This window comes from Diorhabda carinulata, chromosome 3 (genome assembly GCF_026250575.1).
Source record: "Diorhabda carinulata isolate Delta chromosome 3, icDioCari1.1, whole genome shotgun sequence".
NCBI lineage: Eukaryota > Metazoa > Arthropoda > Insecta > Coleoptera > Chrysomelidae > Diorhabda > Diorhabda carinulata.
Window position 1 is genome coordinate 35,512,308 of NC_079462.1, and position 20,361 is coordinate 35,532,668.

Below are 20,361 nucleotides of genomic sequence, written 5' to 3' on the forward strand. Positions count from 1 at the left end.
TAATAATTCAATTGACACACACGTCAAAACACGTTTAAAGCTAACCCAAAATAATTATAACAACGCGTCTGATAAAAGTTAATATCAGTTATCACAACATTCTATTTTCGTAGCAAAAGTTGAATACTAATAAAAGTAGGTACCTATACACATATATCAACAAGCGGAAATTGTTATCGCACAATTACTGTTACTGTATATTATGACCACACATAAAATCGAACCATTGGTAGAATGTCATCGTGAGATGTTTGGAGATCTTATATTAACTTCTCCAAATCTTACAACAGATAATTTCCCTAGGAAAATTATTATGTCTTTAGCGTACGATATCGGTTTACAAAAAACGTCCGCGTATAATAAAGTGATGGAAAACGGTGACGAAAGTGAAAAAAGACGAGCTTCGGCTTTAGTGGACCAGCTTTTAATGGATATTTATAATAGTGTTCATACCTCAACAGACTATAACTCTACTTCTGGAAAATCGCATAAAAGTTCTTGGGCCGAAGTTGTTAATTTAGAGGATAAAGGTGAAACATTCTTCATTATTTTCTATTATTATTTGATCCAAAACCTATTAGAATAATTATATCGAAATCACTTCAATACATAACGTTTAATTGATTCATTTTTATATGCTTTTCTCGTTGCCGTACATTTAATGTAATCCGATACACGTGTTTTATTCGCTTCTTCGTAAAACGAATATATAGCTGTGGATCTTTTTCAGCTTTTTTTGACTGCATTATTATCAATTAATATCCTTTCAAAGACGATGGAATATTTGTCAATGTTAAAATGAACTGTTTGTATCCTCAAATCTTGAATACGAGAATTCAGTTTTCTGTCATACTTCAGAGAAAACGGTAATTTGTTTACAAAATCATTTCCCATTTCGTGGGGAAATTATTTTTGTTTCTATTCACTAATTATCAATTACAGTTATAATAACTGTTTCAAATTCATCCCTAGTTTTCAATTCAACTCTTGTTGGCTTCGACAACTCAATTATTTTCCGGAAATGTATTGATTTTACTACTCCTGCGACTAGATTTTATGTATTTTATGACTTTTACGACATACTAAAGTTTTATTAACACATTAGCTATGGATCTTTTTCATCTTTTTAGCAAAGTTTAGACAGTGTCTGTCGTTAATAATGGCAACTAATTTTCCTCACATATAAAACTCGATAAATTCCTAAATTCATTATCGTTCTAATTTACATTACTCTTTATGAAAAATATAACATTTATTTGATCGCAAAATGAAGAAATTCAGAATTTGACTGCACTATTATCAATTAATATCCTTTCAAATGAACTGTTTGTATTCTCAAATCTTGAATACGAGAATCCAGTTTTCTGTCATACTTCAGAGAAAACGGTAATTTGTTTACAACGTTATTTCCAAAACCATTTCCCATTTCGTGGGGAAATTATTTTTGTTTCTATTCACTAATTATCAATTACAGTTATATGAACTGTTTTAAATTAAGTTCGAAACAATCTGTAAAATATCGAAATCGATAATTGTGGTAAAATCATTTTACTTCAACTGCACAATTTCGAAAAATACGGTTCTTGGTTGGTTATTTACTTAACTTTTCAAATTGGACGGTTAGTAGTCATATGAAAGAGATAACTGTTAATGAGACGCAGCTCAAATTATTGCTTATGATGAATCTTGCACGTAGACATTACACTAGGTTATCTACGTTGCATCGTGGCTGCCACTTGCGTCTTAGGCTCTATAACTTTGAGTTTTCTCACGACTCAGTTAACTTAGAATCGCATTTTTCACGTTCTAATAAAGTGCAAATTATTATTAGCCACATAACTTTAGTAGGAACTGTCAATTGTCAAATAAATGTTTTCCGTTTCTTCACCCTAGTTGGTTTTAAATCTGAACTAACTAATAAGTATTTGTCACTTTATTATGTATTTAAAAAATAGTTTACTGTTGGTAACATTATAAAAGATGTCTATATAGCAATCGTCCATGTATTCAATAAAGAAAGAAATAAGCTAAAAAATGACTTTTGTGTGCAGTGTTGCCAGAGCTTGTACAATTGTACAATTTTAGTACATTTTAGTGTTTTTTTTTACGCTAGTACATTTTTCCTTTTTTCTAATACATTTTCCTCGTTTTCTCCCAATTTCTCCCACTGGGAGCATGTACTATACCAGAGGCGTTGATATCCAATAAGTTATTCTATAATAGAATACAATTTTATTTTTGAGTCTGAAATTTTATTTTTTTATTTCATTACTTACCTTTTATCTTTATCGTTGATTTCTGCAAATATAAAGTTATTTTATATTTTAGTTTAATAAAATAAACTAGATATTGTAACAATAATTAGAAAACAGAACCAAGTTGATTTATATTTAGATCGTGAGATTTTTGTACTGCATTGCTAATTTTATCGGTAAACTTTATATAAATTTTTCATCCTTAAAATAATAATTGACACAGTCTATAACATTTTTGGAAAAAAAATTTAATTTAAACTTATGATTATACATCTGTTCTAGTTCAATTTTTACATTCAGCTTTTAAATTATGGCAACACTGTCTGTACGTAATTATATTCGCACGTGTTTTTTGTTAAGGTTAACGTTGAGGTAGTCGCTAGCTGGGGAAAGATATGTTGGTCTGAAAATTATAGTTTATATTGAAAATAATGAATAGGAAAGGAAAAAGAAAACGGTATCTAAAAAAATTTCATTTCCTCAATCAATTTCTCATCAAACAAATCTTCTAAATCCTTAAAAGCATCCATATTAAATATTTAATAATTTGTGTGACGAATATTTCCAAACATTAACTAATCAAATATAAGTATAATAAACAAACAAACCACGATTGATGTATATTAAAGTTTAAGTTTCTAGTAAACTCTTGTTACTGTTCTAATAACTTATTTGGCAAATAATTCGATTCACGCGGAGGTTTACTTTATTAGAAGGTGAAGACACCGAATTTTTGGTTATTCGGTAAATAATAATTTACTTTATTAGGAAGCCTTAATTCACAACCAAATGCTAGAAAAGTATCTTTGTACAGTTAAAAACCTATAAATCAAATAATAATTTTTGTCTGTTGAATTAAGACGTGTGAATCGGTTATAACTTTATTTTAGATTTGGACGAGTTGTTGACGTATCTAACATGTTTGAAGAATTACGTGGAGCGCATGGGTAGTGTACTCGTTAGACAGCTGAAACGACGCGACGCCCTGCGCCGTCAAAGAGACGCGTATTGTGACGTCATAACCGAACATCTTGGTAAATGTAAGTACAAAATCAATAGTGGCGTTTATTATAGACCAGTCGCTAAGTATTCTATAAGAGGTAATATTGTGACTACGCGAAACGATTATAAATGTACATTCAATTGCTTTAGTAACAAATTTTTTACCAAAAGTATATTTTAAAACCTAACCGATGTATAACAGAAGTTAAATTTCGATTCTCGTCGCATTCCTTCGTCAAAATTCCACTGTAACTACTTGGAAAATTTTATCGATTATTTGTTACCAAAAAAAAAATATTTAGAAAGTTACTTTTGTCAATGATTCTTGTCCTTATAACAACTTGGGTAAAATTGTATCGATTGTACGACAAATTTTTTGTGAACTGTCATACGCTCCGATTCGGCGCTAATTTGGAAGATCCCTCGAAAACCCACAATTCCCAATTGATCCAGTGTCGCTGCGTCCCGGAAAAATCAATCGGTTAGACAGCATGCTTCTATTTTTCTCTAGCCGCATGCGTATGACAAAGATGAATGGAAAACCGTAACGTGCAATTCTATTTTCTGGATTTTGAAACTCACCTGATAAAATGTATACAATTTAGTTTTGAACAAGTTATGATCAGGATAAAGACATGTTTTACCAATGAGCGGTTTTTTAAATTCAATACGTAAAGCTACTACCTCGAGTACTGATGGTTCGGGTTGTTCCAGTAAGTTTATATATTTTTATCAATAATAAACTCATTTTATATAATTGTTTAAGCTCGGTAGTTTTTTCTTATTGATATATTACAAGCATATTGCGTGTTTTTATCTAAGAAATATGGACAGTTTTAATGAGGATAATGCAGAATTATTTTAATATTTATTAACACCGTTATAATTTTTGTTTTCGTTATAAACATATAGGTTATCTTCAGTTGTTTTGATAAATCGAAAAGTACAATGAACTCTTTACATAATTTTCTTGATAAATTTGCAAAAACTTTTATTCTATATATTCCTGGTACGAACTTATTATTTCTGTTTAAAGTTACATAACAAAACAAAATTCGACGTTACAATTCATAATAAAAATTATAATTTAGCTTTATGTTTTACAATTTTAATAAAAAAAAAAACAACCGTTAATCGCCTATATAGAAAGAGAATTTTATTAAACACAAAAATTATTATTAATATCGAACAAAAATAAAAATTATATTCAAAAATATCACAAATTTGAAAAAAAAAATGGTTATAAACATATCCATTCTATTGACAAGCAAAACCTCGACTGTTAAATATCTCAAAATATTCATAAAATCGAGAATAATCCTGAAAATCTGAATATATTTTTTGGTTATTTAAATAACAAATATTTCCGATCGCCTGTTACAGAAATTATTTGTCGAAAAACTATTTGAATTCCGATTATTACCTTGTCGATAAGATTTGTTAAAATATTGAAATTTCGACAAATCATATCCACAATTACAATTTGGAATTCTAAATTACGTACAACATGTAGATTTATTACATTAAAAATTAAAAATAGAAGTGCGAAAAAACATTAAAAGTTGGCTATATAAAAAATAGATACGATTGAAATAAAAATATGTAGTATACTAAGTAGCCAATAAAAAAAAAATATAAGCGTCAAAAATTGTAATACATCGAAAATCTAACGGTTAATTTTTTGACGTTCAACAAAATGTTTTGATTGTCGTTGTAGGTGTGCCTGAAGGCGATTCTTCCGAAGATAGGCGCTTCAGTATCCACCCTTTACCAGGTGATACTGGGTTTTCACAATGGGCAAACGCCATGAAAATGGTAGCTCAATTGCCTGGTGGGATACCACCAGAGTTCAGAAGACGACTCTGGTTAACATTAGCAGATAAACATTTGTTAGGAAAAGGTAACTGTCGTAATTGATATGAAGATAATTGTTGAAAGCGTTATTTTTTACAGGAGTCGATTGGCCTAAAGTGGAAAGAACCTGTTTCAGCGAATGGTCTCATCCTGCAGATGCAGAACTTGGCGTTCAAATAGTTAAAGATTTACACAGGACTGGTTGTAGTTTATTTTGCGGAGAGGACGGACAGGAGAACCAGGTACTTCTTAAAAGGGTTCTTTTGGCGTACGCAAGGTGGAACAAAGTTGTGGGTAAGTTTATAATACATATAAATAAATTAATAATAAAAAGAAAAACGAAAACTTATTTTAAAATACGAATGAGGAAACATTTGGTTGGGCTTTTACATAAGTGATCTCAATGTATCTAAAAAGCAAACAATTTTGAATGTTTTCCTCGTAGTTGAAATTCATCCCTAGTTTTCAATTAATTTCTTGGTAGCCTCGACAACTCAATTATTTTCCGGAAATGTGTTAGTTTTACTACTCCTGCGACTAGATTTAAGTTTTATTAACACATTAGCTAAAAGACTAATCATTAAATTATAACTAGATGATATGGATACACAGTCAATTAAAAAAAAATACAGTTGATATAAATACTGATTTCATTACGTTAAATGGACTGATATTTGGGCTTTGGCTAATTGAAATTAAAGATGGATTTGTGAAAAACTCGCGTTTCATACAGCAAAGCAAATTGTTTTCCTTTTATAAAAAATATATGGCTATTCGTACGTACCATGGAGGCATTATTATTTTGCTGCGATGTTTTGTTTTTGTAAAGTTAATTGAAAGCTTTGTAATTTCGTTTTTTATAAAAAATACTACTTTTAAATCTGTTACCAGTAAATGGAAAAAAATTAGATAATCGTTCATAAAAACACAATCCTTTTTGACCAACTAATATTTAAAAATCCAATTTGTGAATTCTGTATTAACATTTTTTATGAAATTTCTCAATAAATTCATAGGTTATTGTCAAGGATTCAACATGTTGGCAGCTTTAATTCTTCAAGTAACTGAAAAATGCGAAAGTGACGCTTTGAAATTAATGATATATCTCATAGAGGGAGTCCTTCCGGATTCTTATTTCGCAGACAGCTTGCGAGGACTATCGGTCGATATGGCGGTATTTAGGGAGCTGTTGCGTACCAGATTTCCCCGACTTTCTAAACATTTAGACAATCTTCAGAATGCAGCTAAGGATGGGAGTAGAAGTTACGAACCACCTCTCACTAATGTGTTCACAATGCAATGGTAAGTTACCACTTTTATATATACTTTATACACTTTTTTATATTGAGTTGAATATTGATTTATATATATATTATTAAAACAATAAGCAACAAAATCGATTTTTAATTGTGGGCCTTTTGAAATAATTTGAAACTGATCGATTCCAAAAATTTATCAACTTTTAACCTCAAAAAACCACGTCGATCGCCTCCAGTCTCGTCGAAATTAATTGATTTGTTTGTGAGTTATCGTTAGAGAAAGTTATTGGTTTTACCCCGTTTTTCGAAGATCGAGTTTCCATCAGATCTCTCATAACTTTTGAATGGCTCGATCGATTCCATCGCGGTTGGAACCATTCGAAAAGGCTTGACAAAACTTGATTTTAAGTGCCATTTGAACTGATTCGGACCAGTAGATTTTAAGAAATCTCAAAAAAACTACGAGATAAGTCTCTAAAATTTCTATTTCACAATCTTTTTTTCATAGTAATACGTAGAGAACGTTGTGATTGACTATCAACAGTCAATAAATTATACGTCTAATTAAATTATTGATAATTGAAAAAATATCTAAATATTGTTCCTTCTTTTGTATTGTATTAATTATTTCTGTTCAAACGAGAGAATATACGAGGTTTGTCTCGAAAGTATCGAATCTACATCTATATCTTCACGTCGAAACGTCGGCGTCGTTGGTAAACGACGTGCGTTATTTTACGTATATTTTCATAGTTTTCTTTGATTATGATGATGTTGATCACTACAGAATCCAGAATGTTGAAGTATAGAACAGACTGCGTGATCCAGTTATATTAAAACTTTGCCAAAACATTTATCGAAACTACGGCAATAATTAATTAAGCAACAAGTCGGTAAAGATTTTCCAGCTTTCGTACAATCCCTTAAGGTGATATCAGTCGGTCACTTTTTATCCATTTCTGTCTTTCATTCAGCATCTTTCATTAAGAATAAAACGTCTAAGCATTAAATGAATCAAGAGTGATAAATCGCACTCCGAATGAACGAAAAATTAACGTATAAAGTTCATTGTTTTGCCATTTTGTGAGAGAACCGAAAAGTGAACCCGTCTTATATCACCTTTAGTAACTTTAGTTCCAATATGCTTGCTCCAAAAACTAGTTTCCAGAACTGTGGAAACGTGCCATTCGACGAAATGGAGTCGGATAATAATTCTATTTAGAAAAATAGCTATTTTAATACTCGAAATTATATAGATAAGAGGTTCGGCATTCAATGAAATAAACGTAAAATGTATTCATTCGATAATACAATGAAATACTCAATGTAGAATGAAATGTGGAGACGGTGAAGGCATTGTATGAAGAATATACAAAGGTAAATGTATTGAAAGCAGTGTGGGAAGATTCGAAACATAAACTATGATTCAATTTAATTAACTAGATGTGCGAATATAGAGATAATATGTCTAGATATTTCGGTCGCTTTTATACACAGAGAAAAACTTTTATTTGGGAGAAACTCAATACTTTCCTAATGTTTTTTCTACGTATTATTTTGGCGATGGAAAACTAAAGCTAGGAATCCAGGATCAATACACCGAAAAGGTTAAATCACTTATGAAATCCGAATGAAATGCAGGCAATTTAGTCCAAGCAATCAACAACTATGCCACGCCTGTTTTAACATACTCTTTTGGAATCCTGAAGTGGACGAAAACAAAGCTAGAGGGTATTCAGAAGTTGACACGAACAAAGATGACGAAGAACATCAAAGAAAAGAGAGTGGGAGAGGCTTGATTGACTTTATTAACCTGCACTTTCGACAGGTAATGAAACTACGTGAATTCTTCATCTACATCAACTCTTCACCGGATTATATCCGAAGGATTATTCACCCCTCAATCTCGCATCGACAGAATCTGACTTAAATAATGTATTGGTAGACATCATCACGATCTCAACCAACCGCTTGTTGACAAAGAAGCTTCAAACAGATGCTCTGCAGAGACCGAAGGCTTCATGATAGCTATCCAGGATCAAGTTATTAACACGAATAACTACAAGAAAAATATTATTAAAGATCCGAATACTCAATCCGACAAAGCAGAAAGTGCCAACAAACATCAGATTATCTACACAGGTATAACAAAGTATTCACTAATAGGTATTTAGTATTGTACTATGTTGTATTTCTTATATAATTATTTTCGATTTGTTTGCAGGTTTCTTACACTTTTTTGCAACTGTTTGCCTCATCCAACAGTTCTTCGCGTCTGGGATTTGATTCTTCTTGAAGGAAACGAAGTTCTTCTACGTACGGCGTTGGCCATATGGCAAGTGTTAGCTGATAAAATCCTTACAGTAAGAAGTGCCGATGAATTTTATTGTATGATGGGTGTTTTGACCAGGGAACTTCTAGAATTTGAGTTAGTAGACGGTAATACTCTAATCAAAGCGGTCGTAGATATCGGACCTTTAACGGAACTGAACACACTTAGGGAACACTATTTATATAATATAAATCCGTGGGGTGCTACTTTGCCGCAAACAGTTGACAAACAATTGAAATTGTACCCAAAACAAAGTATCGCGTTAGACATCAGTGGACTAAAAAAACAATACGCTAAACTAAAACAGAGACAAAGGCAGGCACATATAATTATAAGCGCAGCTATTTCTAGGCAGTCTCCACCAGCTCCTCCGGTTACTATGAACCACCTATTATTGGGTAAAAGCGCTCTAATACCCGCTAAAAGATTAGGACCTCCAAAAGGTGCTATACCTCCTGCTAGGCAAATATCTTCCAGTACACTACATTGGAAAGATGCCCCAAAGCAAACTTCGAGCTCCAGTTCCAGCGATACGGAACTTTGTGATGAAGAAAATGGTTCTTCCGATGAAGAAGAACTATGTCAATTAGACCACCTATCCCTCGATAATGATCTTATGAAAATCGACAATACAAGTGCCACTGTAGAAATAGAAACAAATAGTTCACCTTCCAAAAATGAAACACTACTGACGACTGACAATGTTAAAAGTGACGATAATTTAATAGTATTTAAAACTGAATCTGATGATGAGAATTTTGATTTTGAACAATTTTTATCGGATCGATTAAAAGTCAACGATTTAGTTGAGGAACAACATGATTACTCTAGAAGAAATAGCGAAAGAGCATTGAAGATTATTCAAGAAAATTCTTTAATACTACACCGAATTTTGCAATGTCAACCTCGATTATCTCCTTCGCCTCCATTGACGATAGAACCAGTGAAAAGTCCATTAGACAACTCATTCGGCGGAAATTATTCCAAAGTAGATAATTATTATAGTAATAAATACGCGACACAAAATCAAATCGATATGGGTAAGACGGAGGATGTTAAATCTCCAGAATACGGATCAAAATATACCAGTATACTTGAAAAAAGCAAAAGTTTAGATGAAAAATATAACGAACTGATATTAAATAAACCTACATCTAAAACGTTTGAAGGATTGAGCACTATAAACAATGATTTCAGAAAGGAAATGATAATCGAACCGAAGATATTTACTACAATTAATGAAGAAAACTCGGGCGACATTAACAATGTTCAATTGAACGAGGAAGATATCAAAACTATCTATAATAAATCCAATTTAAGTCCGAATAATATTAAATTTGACTTCACTAAACCAGAAACAACATTCACTTTCGATCGTCCGTATATATCCGGACAATTCCCAATCGAAATCGATTCAGCGTCGCCCAAGAAAGAATGCAAATCGACAATATTCGATCCTACAGATTCACATCTGAGTAATTGTGAAGTTACCTCAAACATATTATCAACAAATCAATGCTCAGATGACGTTTCTACTACTGAGGATTCAATTTTTGCCACGGAAATACACGACGACATTTTATTAGAAGAATTAAAAAATTACGATGTAAGTACCGATGTCAACATTGTAAATAGTCCTTTGCGATGGACTCCTTCAACCACTTGTTATAGTTATCTCACCACTGATGAAGAAGGAATATCATCGATAGACAAGTTCAAAGAAAAATGTGATATTAATCCAATTACAAAACCCTTTCACTTAGACGTAGTACCATGTACTAGCTCCAATCCAAAATCACCTTCGAAAACTCCCCTATCTCCTTCAAAATCGCCGTTTAGATCTCCAAATCAAAACTTTAATCCTTTTCCTGTACCGCTTTGTTCCAGACAAAGTAAAGAAGTCCCTTTGAAACTCGGCTTGTACAAAAAGTAGCAATTTTGCTATAACTTCTCTATAGAAAAAAATTTACAGTTTGATAAGATAGATTACAAACTATATCATTAAAATTTGATATTAAAGACATACTGATTGGATAATATTGGTTGTATTTTCAAAAAAATCTAGTTTTTAATAAGAAAAAAAAAATACGTCGTAGCGAATTAAAAAGTGTAAAAATGTGGTTTTGATATTTGACTTGTTTTTTAATTTAATTTCATTAAAAATTACAAATTCTTGAGGGAACTTTTTCGTAATTAGAAAAATGGAGTTTTTGTTATCATTTTTTTATTAATCTTCTTCTTCTTATTCTTAGCGTGCCGTTTCAACTCTCTCTATCTTGAGCTAGTCTAAATAACTGTTCTTCTTCTCTTATCACAGTCCATTAACTAATATTCTTCAACCAAGAAGCTTGTTTCCTTCCAATTCCTCTACGACCTTCAACTTTACCCATCATAATCAACCGGAAGATATTAAATCCGCTACCAAGCATTATCTCTCCCAAATAAGTTTGTTCTATTGAGGACTGCATCGTTTGTTTGCATAAGTATCTCGAGCAAGCGTCTATTTAACCACATTTCAAAAGCCTCTAATCGATTAATGGTAGATAGATAGATAAAAGTCCATGCTTTCGATACCATATAAGAGAACTGACCATATGTAACATTTGATAACCCGTTTCCAAAGTTGAAATTATTACCATAAGCTACCTCAATTATACATTTTATTTCCTTATCGGGATCCAGTTGTTCAGTAGGAACCAAGACACTCTGGATCTCTTGTCAGTTTACCTGTAGCTGTGTGTCATGGTACGGCAAGGGACTAAATACGATATATTTTGTTTTAGAACAGTTAATGCTTCGACCCAGGCATTGCAGTCCATTCAATTCGTCACAAAGTACAACTGTATCGTCTGCGTGTCTGATTGTATTTTTAAGTTTATCGTTAATTTTTACTCAAATTAAACAGTGGTGAGAGTATGCAACCTTGTTTAACTTCTCTGAAGATTTTGCATTCTTCCGTCGATTTTCCGTTCCGCTCTTTGGCGTCAATATAATTTTTCGATTATTCTTACGTCGGAACTATCAACTCCTTTTTTCCCTTAATATATTTATTAACTTATCGTCGAAGTAAAACTATCAACTGTCAACACTGAAGTGGCTAGAGTCACAAAGTTGTCTACTCCAGAGCGTCCCGAACTGTCACTTTCACTACATGGAACACTCAAAACGCAACTTTCGGTGAATGAATAAATACAGAGCGTTCAACTTTCAGATGACGTCGTCTAAAAAACAAATTTCATGAGTACGTAATGGGCTTACAAATCGTGTAACGTACTATACTTTTTCTACGCCCATTAATTTTTTTCCATTAAATAGAAAACATCGCAATTATTTAAATTTTATTATAATAGTTCGATTGTGCCTTATTATTTATTACTATCAGACATATAAGTAGATAAAATTGAGAAAATGTTCGGATACAATCATATATTGTTCAAGACATTGACAATATAAATGACATTTTCATAGCACGCTATTTAAGAAAACGTATCCTATTTTTAAATAAATTGCATAATGTGCTGCCTACATTTAGAGGCATCCCTCTTTCAATTCTAAATATATCTCGCTAATGCTAAAAGTCTTTATGTTTTTTAATCGACTAAATTTGTGTAAATAGACCGAAATTTCATTGCAATTTAATTAAACCAGTAAGTTTAAGTTTTCTTCTCAAAACGCACGTGTATGTTATGAGATCTCATTACGTGCATATTAATGTCAAATGTCATTTACAAGAAATGTTGACAGAACGATTTTTGACGTTTACAGACATGGGCGTAGAAAAAAACAATAATTCACATTTGCTTGATAATTTGATAGAATAAAAATATATTTTCTGTATTTTTTAGCAATTCCGGCACTTCTGATAAATTTCCTTAAGGATCTAATTTGTTTCATCTAACGATACGTAATTTAATGTTATTTTTAATTGTATACGTTTGAAACAACAAACTATATAGATTCGGTTACTAAGGATGGAAATAAAACTTCTTGTTATGACCTTTAACACTTTATTGTATAGATATAAATTGTAAAACAGTAAACTACAAATAATTCTATACAGGTTAGGTTAGTTAATATATTATAATTGGTAATATTTTTTAAAACAGTTCATAGAAGCATCAACTGTTTTCAAAATTTGGAATTGATCAATTTTTCTTATCAACCGATGTCATTGCAATATAATTTTCATGTACGTACTAAAATCCATTTGGAAACAGTTCAGATTTTTGTTCAGTTAGTGCTAGCATTGTTTATACACCCTTTTTTCTACAATTTTATGATTGTAAGAAGTCGTTACGAAGTTGGAATTTTTTGAACTTTAGTGATATTCATATTGTCTATTGTTACCACTACAACAACATCCATAATTACACTGTCTGATCCACGTTTCGTCTTCTGTCTCTGAGTATAATTATGGGTGTTGGTGTAACGGTCGCAGTAAACAGTCTGTTTAATAAAAAATTGTAAATAATTGACTTGCTAGAAATCGAATATTAGTATCAATATAATGTGCCATTTACCCAAAGCATTTACTACAGTTTTTACTAAAATTTTCTCGTCGCCACATCATGTACTGCATGCTTTGTTTGCGGTACTAACAATTTTAAAATTCCATTCGTAATTTCTGAATTAAATATTTTGATTAGTTTGATTATAATTTTTGTTTTAAACGAAAAGTGAATAGAAAAGGGGAATGAATAAATAAAAAATTAATAATATTAGCACGAACTACAGTATGTTAAATAATCATATAATAGATATGTAAGTGAATATATCCTTGTTGAGACTATTTGCGCTGTGCCAGGTCCGTTCGTTCTAAAAATATTTTGTAGCAAATAATATATATTTCCAAAAAGTTGTTATGCAAAAATAAACGTTAATTAACTTAGACATATAGTATTATTATATATAATAGAACTTTCCTTTCAAAGAGAGGTAATACTGGGTAATACGAGGGTTGCTACTCGAGTTTTGATATATGGCAACACTGACGTGAATATGTCAAATCTGACATTGACATTGAGCTATTTGAGTTGTTTACAGATACTCGAAACGTTTATCTTTGTCAACAAATGGAATTGAATCGCGAACTTTTTCTATGACTTTCAACGTGGATTAAACCAACAGCAAATGCGTCAATCAACTCGCTTCGACTTTTGACGATAAACCACCATCTTGAGCAATCGAGTTTCGTTGGTTTTCTATCGTGACAGGTGACGAATCATCGACCTATGCATATAAACCCGAAACTAAAAAACAAGACCATTCAAAACGAGCCGAATCCAACAAAAGTTGTTCGCGCACGAAGCATTTCGAAGCGAATAATTAGGCATGTCTCTAAAAAGATCAATTCTGAATGGTATGCCAGCATTTGTTTGCCAGGAATATTCGAAAAAATCGAGGAGACTTATCGCTGAACATGAATCATTTTTTGAATAGTCAAAACGTCGAATTGATGGGTCATCCGTCGTACCGTTCTTGTTTAGCACCCAAGAATCAAAAATAAATTAAGAGGTGAACGTTTTTTTACATTTTTTTTTTGATGTACTTCAATCGGAATGCTTCGACAATTGGTTCAAACGCATTAATTTCACTGTAGTGAAAAACATTAACGTCTATTTGAAAACTTGAGTAGCAACCTTCGTACAACGTTTGTAAATAATTCATTAATAATTATATTCGTCCAATATTGGTGGACAAGTACAAACCAAATGTTTATCGCCGTATATATCATCAATTCTTGCCACAGTCGGCCATATTTTCGTTTCGGGTTTAACAAAAGGTGCGGGGAAAGCCGCCTGCTCTCTACTGTACGGCCTTTCCCAAGAGCTACTAATAACTTGCTCTTGGGTATGAGGTGCCATTTTCAGAGGATTAATTCTAACGTCGGATCTTCCTTCTTCGATATCTCTAATCTCTTCCCTTATAGATATTAACGAGTCGCAAAATCTGTCGAGTTCCTGTTTATCTTCAGATTCGGTGGGTTCGATCATAAGAGTACCAGCAACGGGCCAACTCATCGTCGGAGCATGAAAACCGTAATCCATTAATCTCTTAGCGATGTCGGCCACTTCTATTTTAGCGGTTTTTTTAAATTCTCTAGTATCTATAATAAATTCGTGGGCTACTAATCCCGATGCGGAACTTTTAAACAACGTCGTGTAGTGTGATTCTAATTTTTTAGACATATAATTGGCGTTTAAAATAGCGATTTGGGTGGCTTTCTTTAAGCCTTTCGGTCCCATCATTTTTATATACGCCCATGATATAGGTAATATTGCACTAGAGCCATAAGGTGCTGCGCTTACGGCACCACCAGAGCTACCGTTGTGTCCTTGAGGTATAATTACTGGATGACCGGGAAGGAAAGGAGCTAAGTGAGATTTAACCCCGATAGGACCCATACCCGGACCGCCCCCTCCGTGAGGAATACAAAATGTTTTGTGAAGATTCAAATGCGAAACGTCACTACCGTAATCACCTGGTCTACATAGTCCTACTTGAGCATTCATATTGGCACCGTCCAAATAAACTTGTCCGCCATTATCGTGTATTATCTCACAAATATCCGCCACCGTTTCTTCAAACACCCCGTTAGTCGAAGGATAAGTTATCATTAAACAAGATAAATTATTTCGGAATTTCTCGGCTTTTCTTTTAAGATCATTTACGTCAATTGTTCCATCGACACGAACTTTTATCGGTTCTACTTTCATTCCAGCCATTTGCGCACTGGCCGGATTAGTACCGTGGGCACTTATGGGAATCAAACATACGTCTCGATGAACTTCTCCTCTAGCTTCGTGATAACATTGTATAGCTCTTAGACCAGCATATTCGCCTTGAGCTCCACTGTTCGGTTGAAAACTGATTCTATCGTAACCGGTTATTGCGCACAGATCCTTCTCTAGTTCTTCGAATAATTGATGGTAGCCTTGGCACTGCTCGGACGGAGCGAACGGATGAATATCTGTAAAATGTTTAAACGAGCACGGCATCATTTCGGTGGTGGAGTTTAATTTCATAGTACAAGAGCCCAATGGAATCATGCTATGGACCAAAGATACATCTTTATTTTCCAATACTTTCATGTATCTAACTATTCTTGTTTCCGAATGATGAGAATTGAATACCGGATGAGTCAAAAACGGAGAGGTTCTTTTGTAAGGACTTTTATAAATTGCATTTTCTCTAACCATTGGGCTGTGTATGATATTTTCTACATTTTGTGTACATCCGAAGGAATAAAATATGTCGTCTACGTCCTGTAATGAAACGGTTTCATCTAGAGCTATACCGACGCCGTTATCCTCGTAATATCTGTAATTAATTCGTTTAACGGCTGCTCTACTTTTAATTTCTTCGATTGGTAATTTTGGATAAACTTTCAATGTGTCAAAAAATAGCTTGTTACACATTGCGTTTCCATCTTGTTGTAAGCCATGATGTAATACCTGAAAATAATACACACAATAATTTGAAAAACCGGCGTATTATTTCATTTTCCGTACCAATGTCATATTGTGTATTTTAGTCGCAATATCTTTGAGCCCTTGAGGTCCGTGATAAACTGCAAACATCGCAGATATATTAGCCAGCAAAGCTTGCGCTGTACAAATATTACTAGTAGCTTTATCTCTTCTGATGTGCTGTTCTCTTGTTTGCAAAGCGAGACGATAACCGTCTCTTCCAGCCGCATCTCTCGTTACCCCAATCATCCTACCTGGCATCAAACGTACCTAAAAAAAAAAAACAATTTTTTCTTTTTTTGGAAAATAAAAATTGTAATCGAGCTCACCAATGATTGATTGCAAGCGAAAAATCCTGCATGCGGACCACCATATCCTAAAGGAACTCCCAATCTTTGAGAAGTACCAATTGCGATATCAACCCCAATTTCACTAGGAGGTCGCAGTAAGGTAAGGCTCAATAGATCTGTTGCACAGCAAACCAGAGTACCTAGAATAAAATTCGTATTTCAATTTCTTTATATTCGATTTATCCAAACTCACCATTCGCGTGTGCTGCGTCAGCTACCGAATCAAAATCTAATATATTTCCTTCGGTATCAGGATATTGGAACAGCACCCCCGCGATATCTCTTCCCGAAAAATCGGCTTCGAATACATCGACAACTTCTACGGTCAATCCTAAAGATTGACATCTTGTTTGAATAACGGAAATTGTTTGAGGATGAAGTAAATTGGATATCAACAACTTCTTCCTCTTATTTTGCCTGTAACATAAAGAGAGAGCTTCCGCTGCAGCTGTTCCTTCATCTAATAATGAAGCATTTGCGACTTCCAGACCAGTAAGCTCGCTTACCATCGTCTGATAATTCAATAGACCTTCTAATCGACCTTGGGCCACCTAAAAAATTCGGTTTACATAGGAACAATTCCAGTTATAAGTTCTCTATCCTATCTACCTCTGGTTGATACGGAGTATATTGAGTAGTCCAACCAGGATTCTCAAAAATATTTCTCATTATAGTATGTGGCACGCAACAGTTATGATAACCCATACCGATGTACGATCTCCATATTTGATTTTTTTCTGCTATACTAGATATTCTTTTGATGAGGTTGTATTCGCCTAAAGGAAACAAAAAGAAAACACTAATACTTCACTATTTTTAGTAAATAAACGAGAGCGAATTTTACTTACAATATATTATTATTTATTACGAAACTGGTGATTTTTGTTTAGCAAAATTTGATCATAAAAGCACGTGGTGGCTAAATTAAATTATTATATGATTTTTGGTTTTCAATAGCAACAAGTTTTTCATCATAGTATTTAAACGATTAGATATTCAGAAAATCTCTCTCGTCGGTAGTGAAGAAATTGATAATACAGATAAAATAATTATGTACCGAAATGTTTGTTTTCCTTTAAATAGCTTTTTGTGTTTGTTTGTAATAAACATCGTAATGTATAAAATTACAAGGTCATGAATAAAATAATTAACGTCATTCTATAATTTTCGAAATTTGAATAATCTGTTATCTCATTCAAAAACAAAAATATGTTTTGACAAATAACATGTTCTAGACCCCCTATGGACAAATCCGATAAATGTTATCTTGTATTCTTGTTGATCGAGCAAAAACAAAATCGTACGTGAGACTGAAATAAATCAGTTGCTATATAGAATTTTGAAAAAATAAAAAGGGATATTTTCCATACACTAAAACGTACTTTAATTACGCCACATATATAATTAAAAGTTATTATTCTTACGGTAGGCATGACTAGAAGAAAAATGGGGGGCACATCATTTTCCCCATGTTTTGAGACCTCCTGAACACTCTCGAACAATTGCTATGGGTTCGATTTGGTTCAAAATTAGCATACGTGGCTTTTTTGGCGGCGGATTGATGTTATTAGAGTTTGGTTGACAACAAATGAATATTTCGAGGGGTCGCAGTGCAAAAAAAAGTGGTTTTTGACTTTTGCTCACCTCTGCAGGTCAAACGAAAAGCGACTGAAAAATGAAATTAGTTGCGAGATGATTTCCTGTCTAAGGTCGAAACTTTCCATCTCCACCCCTCTCCATTTTATGGTGATTTTTGTTATATTTTCTCATTTTTTGGCCGGAGAAAGTTTAACTAGAGGGTTCGAACTTCGCATGCAAGTAGAGGGGCGATGTTGAAGAATTGTCTTTCTCAAGTTCAAAGTTTTCTTCTTCAGTTCTTCTAGCACAAAACGCCCGAACTGGACCGCCTCCTATTAAATGAATAATACGAGTATGATCGTTGCTACGGTGATTTTTTTTTACTTCCCATTTTCGAAATTTCTTATCATTACGACAATTTTTTCTTTGTTGTCAAATGGAATTGAACAAGAGGATTCGAGACCACCGGGTCTATTGAAATTATGAATTTTCATTCGAGAGAGAGAGTTAACTTGTGAAATGAAAAGTTATTTAGGAATAGCAAATTTTCCATATAAAGAAATAAGATTGAGAATTGATATCATTTCCAAGAAATTCATTTTATCGAAAGATTTGTTTGTGTATTAGTTAAATTCGACTTTCGTGATGGAGCTCTGCTGCTCACGGCTTTTTTTTATTGATACACTGCATTTTTACGATCCACTTCATAACATAGTGGTAAGAAAATGGTTAATTAGTCATTAACGTGACTCAGAAACCATTCTCTAACGGTAGTTTTAGAGATTTCATTGTGTGCCTTAGTCTCTTCACTTTTTTCTCTGCTTGTTTGGTTCCAAAAGGGTGCCAAGGGGCTTTACTTAAAATAATGAGTGTTTTGTATTTAAATGTCGAGTGGATTCGTATTCGCAGCTCCATAGTTCTATTTCATACGACCTTGTTTTTGAAATGTATCTTCGACGTAAGTTTTTTATCTAGATATAACCCTAAGTACAGTAACCGGACATTTGTACACTTTCCAAATGATCTTATCATGGAAATATTAATTGCAACAGATCATAATGAAATGGATAAACTTCTAGACTTCAACAATAAGATACTTAGTTTGAAAAAATTAATATTTTCATGCTTACTTATAGGATCATCGATATTTAATTTTCCTTCTAACCTAATTCTTTCTGGAACGGCTTTTTCTGTCAATTCATCCAGACTCTGTAGAAAAATTTATATTTTGTCAATAATGTATCTTTTGTTTAACTATTCTTTGTCTCACGCTTGAATAGTTAAAATGTTTGGCTTTAAAAGAAATTTTTGAACAATTTTAAATCCAAATCTAAATCAAATTAACATAAAAAAATTCTGAAACCGATGAGATCGACGTTAATAGAAAGTATTTTAATTTGCTGATTCCAGGGCCGGATTAAGCTAGAGGCTTGGGGGAGGGGAGGCTATAGCCCCGGGCGTTTGGAAATCATTTTGTATTTTTTGATGTGTTGACACCACAAATCTAACGTACTGATATTATTTTGTGAATTTTTCCGGGTTACCGAATTCCTTAAGGGGGCCCCGTCATTATTTTAGCCCCGGGCCTTATAAATCTTAATCCGGCCCTGGCTGATTCTAATAAAAATGATTCACGAGCTTTTTATATATTTTGTTACTGCCATCTTTTTTATCAATTTCTTGTACTGAAGTTATTTCACATGTAGCATACAAAATTAATTCTCTTTTTAATTTTATTTAGGTGGTTTTGATATCCAAGTATTTTGTGTCTCATTATATTTTTATTTATTTTCAATACCAATTAGAAGTTTAAATAATGTCCGAATTTAAAGCAGATAACAAATATTTGATTATAGATAACGATAAATAGTATGGAAATTAAAGTAATTTTTCTTATAAATTTGGATATCTCATTTTAATAACTATTTTTTTAAGAAAAAAAAAATGTGTACCTTGAATCCCAACGTATCCAACATAGTACTGACATCGCTTTCTCGAGGTCCTATGTGTCTGGCAGGAAAATCGTCATTTCTAGGAAACAAGGGTCCATCGGGACGCGGCGGTCCCGCACTCGCGTACCTCAAATTTTTCAACAAACTCCATTTTAGAAAAACACTATGGCGAGTAACTGTCTTGTACATTTTGTGGCTAATAATGAAATAAATCTTTCGTAAAAGTCGTATTTAATTATAAGTCAATAGTTAAGGGTAGAGGTCACGTATTGTGTACAATAAATGATATCAAGTAAGATATGATTTCTCA

The 20,361-nt window shown here is 32.9% G+C and overlaps 2 protein-coding genes across 3 annotated transcripts; one reads left to right on the forward strand and one right to left on the reverse strand.

The window, feature by feature from the left end:
- Nucleotides 1-38: 38 nt before the first annotated feature.
- On the forward strand, nucleotides 39-13,590 carry LOC130891399 (uncharacterized). Of its 2 annotated transcripts, XM_057796121.1 has the most exons (6): nucleotides 39-530; nucleotides 3,146-3,295; nucleotides 4,975-5,157; nucleotides 5,211-5,405; nucleotides 6,128-6,413; nucleotides 8,595-13,590. In XM_057796121.1, the coding sequence occupies exons 1-6, from the start codon at nucleotides 203-205 to the stop codon at nucleotides 10,633-10,635; spliced, it is 3,183 nt and encodes a 1,060-aa protein (XP_057652104.1). In that variant the 5' UTR covers nucleotides 39-202; the 3' UTR covers nucleotides 10,636-13,590. The 2 variants fall into 2 exon arrangements, with proteins under 2 accessions (XP_057652104.1, XP_057652105.1); XM_057796122.1 differs by lacking the exons at nucleotides 39-530; nucleotides 3,146-3,295 and adding an exon at nucleotides 3,767-3,970.
- LOC130891400 (glycine dehydrogenase (decarboxylating), mitochondrial) lies at nucleotides 12,852-20,359 on the reverse strand. Its single transcript, XM_057796123.1, has 7 exons — nucleotides 20,052-20,359; nucleotides 19,230-19,308; nucleotides 17,131-17,297; nucleotides 16,715-17,072; nucleotides 16,501-16,661; nucleotides 16,214-16,441; nucleotides 12,852-16,156 (listed from the first exon to the last, which is right to left on the reverse strand). Exons 1-7 carry the CDS (start codon nucleotides 20,238-20,240, stop codon nucleotides 14,369-14,371), a joined length of 2,970 nt encoding a protein of 989 aa, XP_057652106.1. The 5' UTR covers nucleotides 20,241-20,359; the 3' UTR covers nucleotides 12,852-14,368.
- Nucleotides 20,360-20,361: the final 2 nt, after the last annotated feature.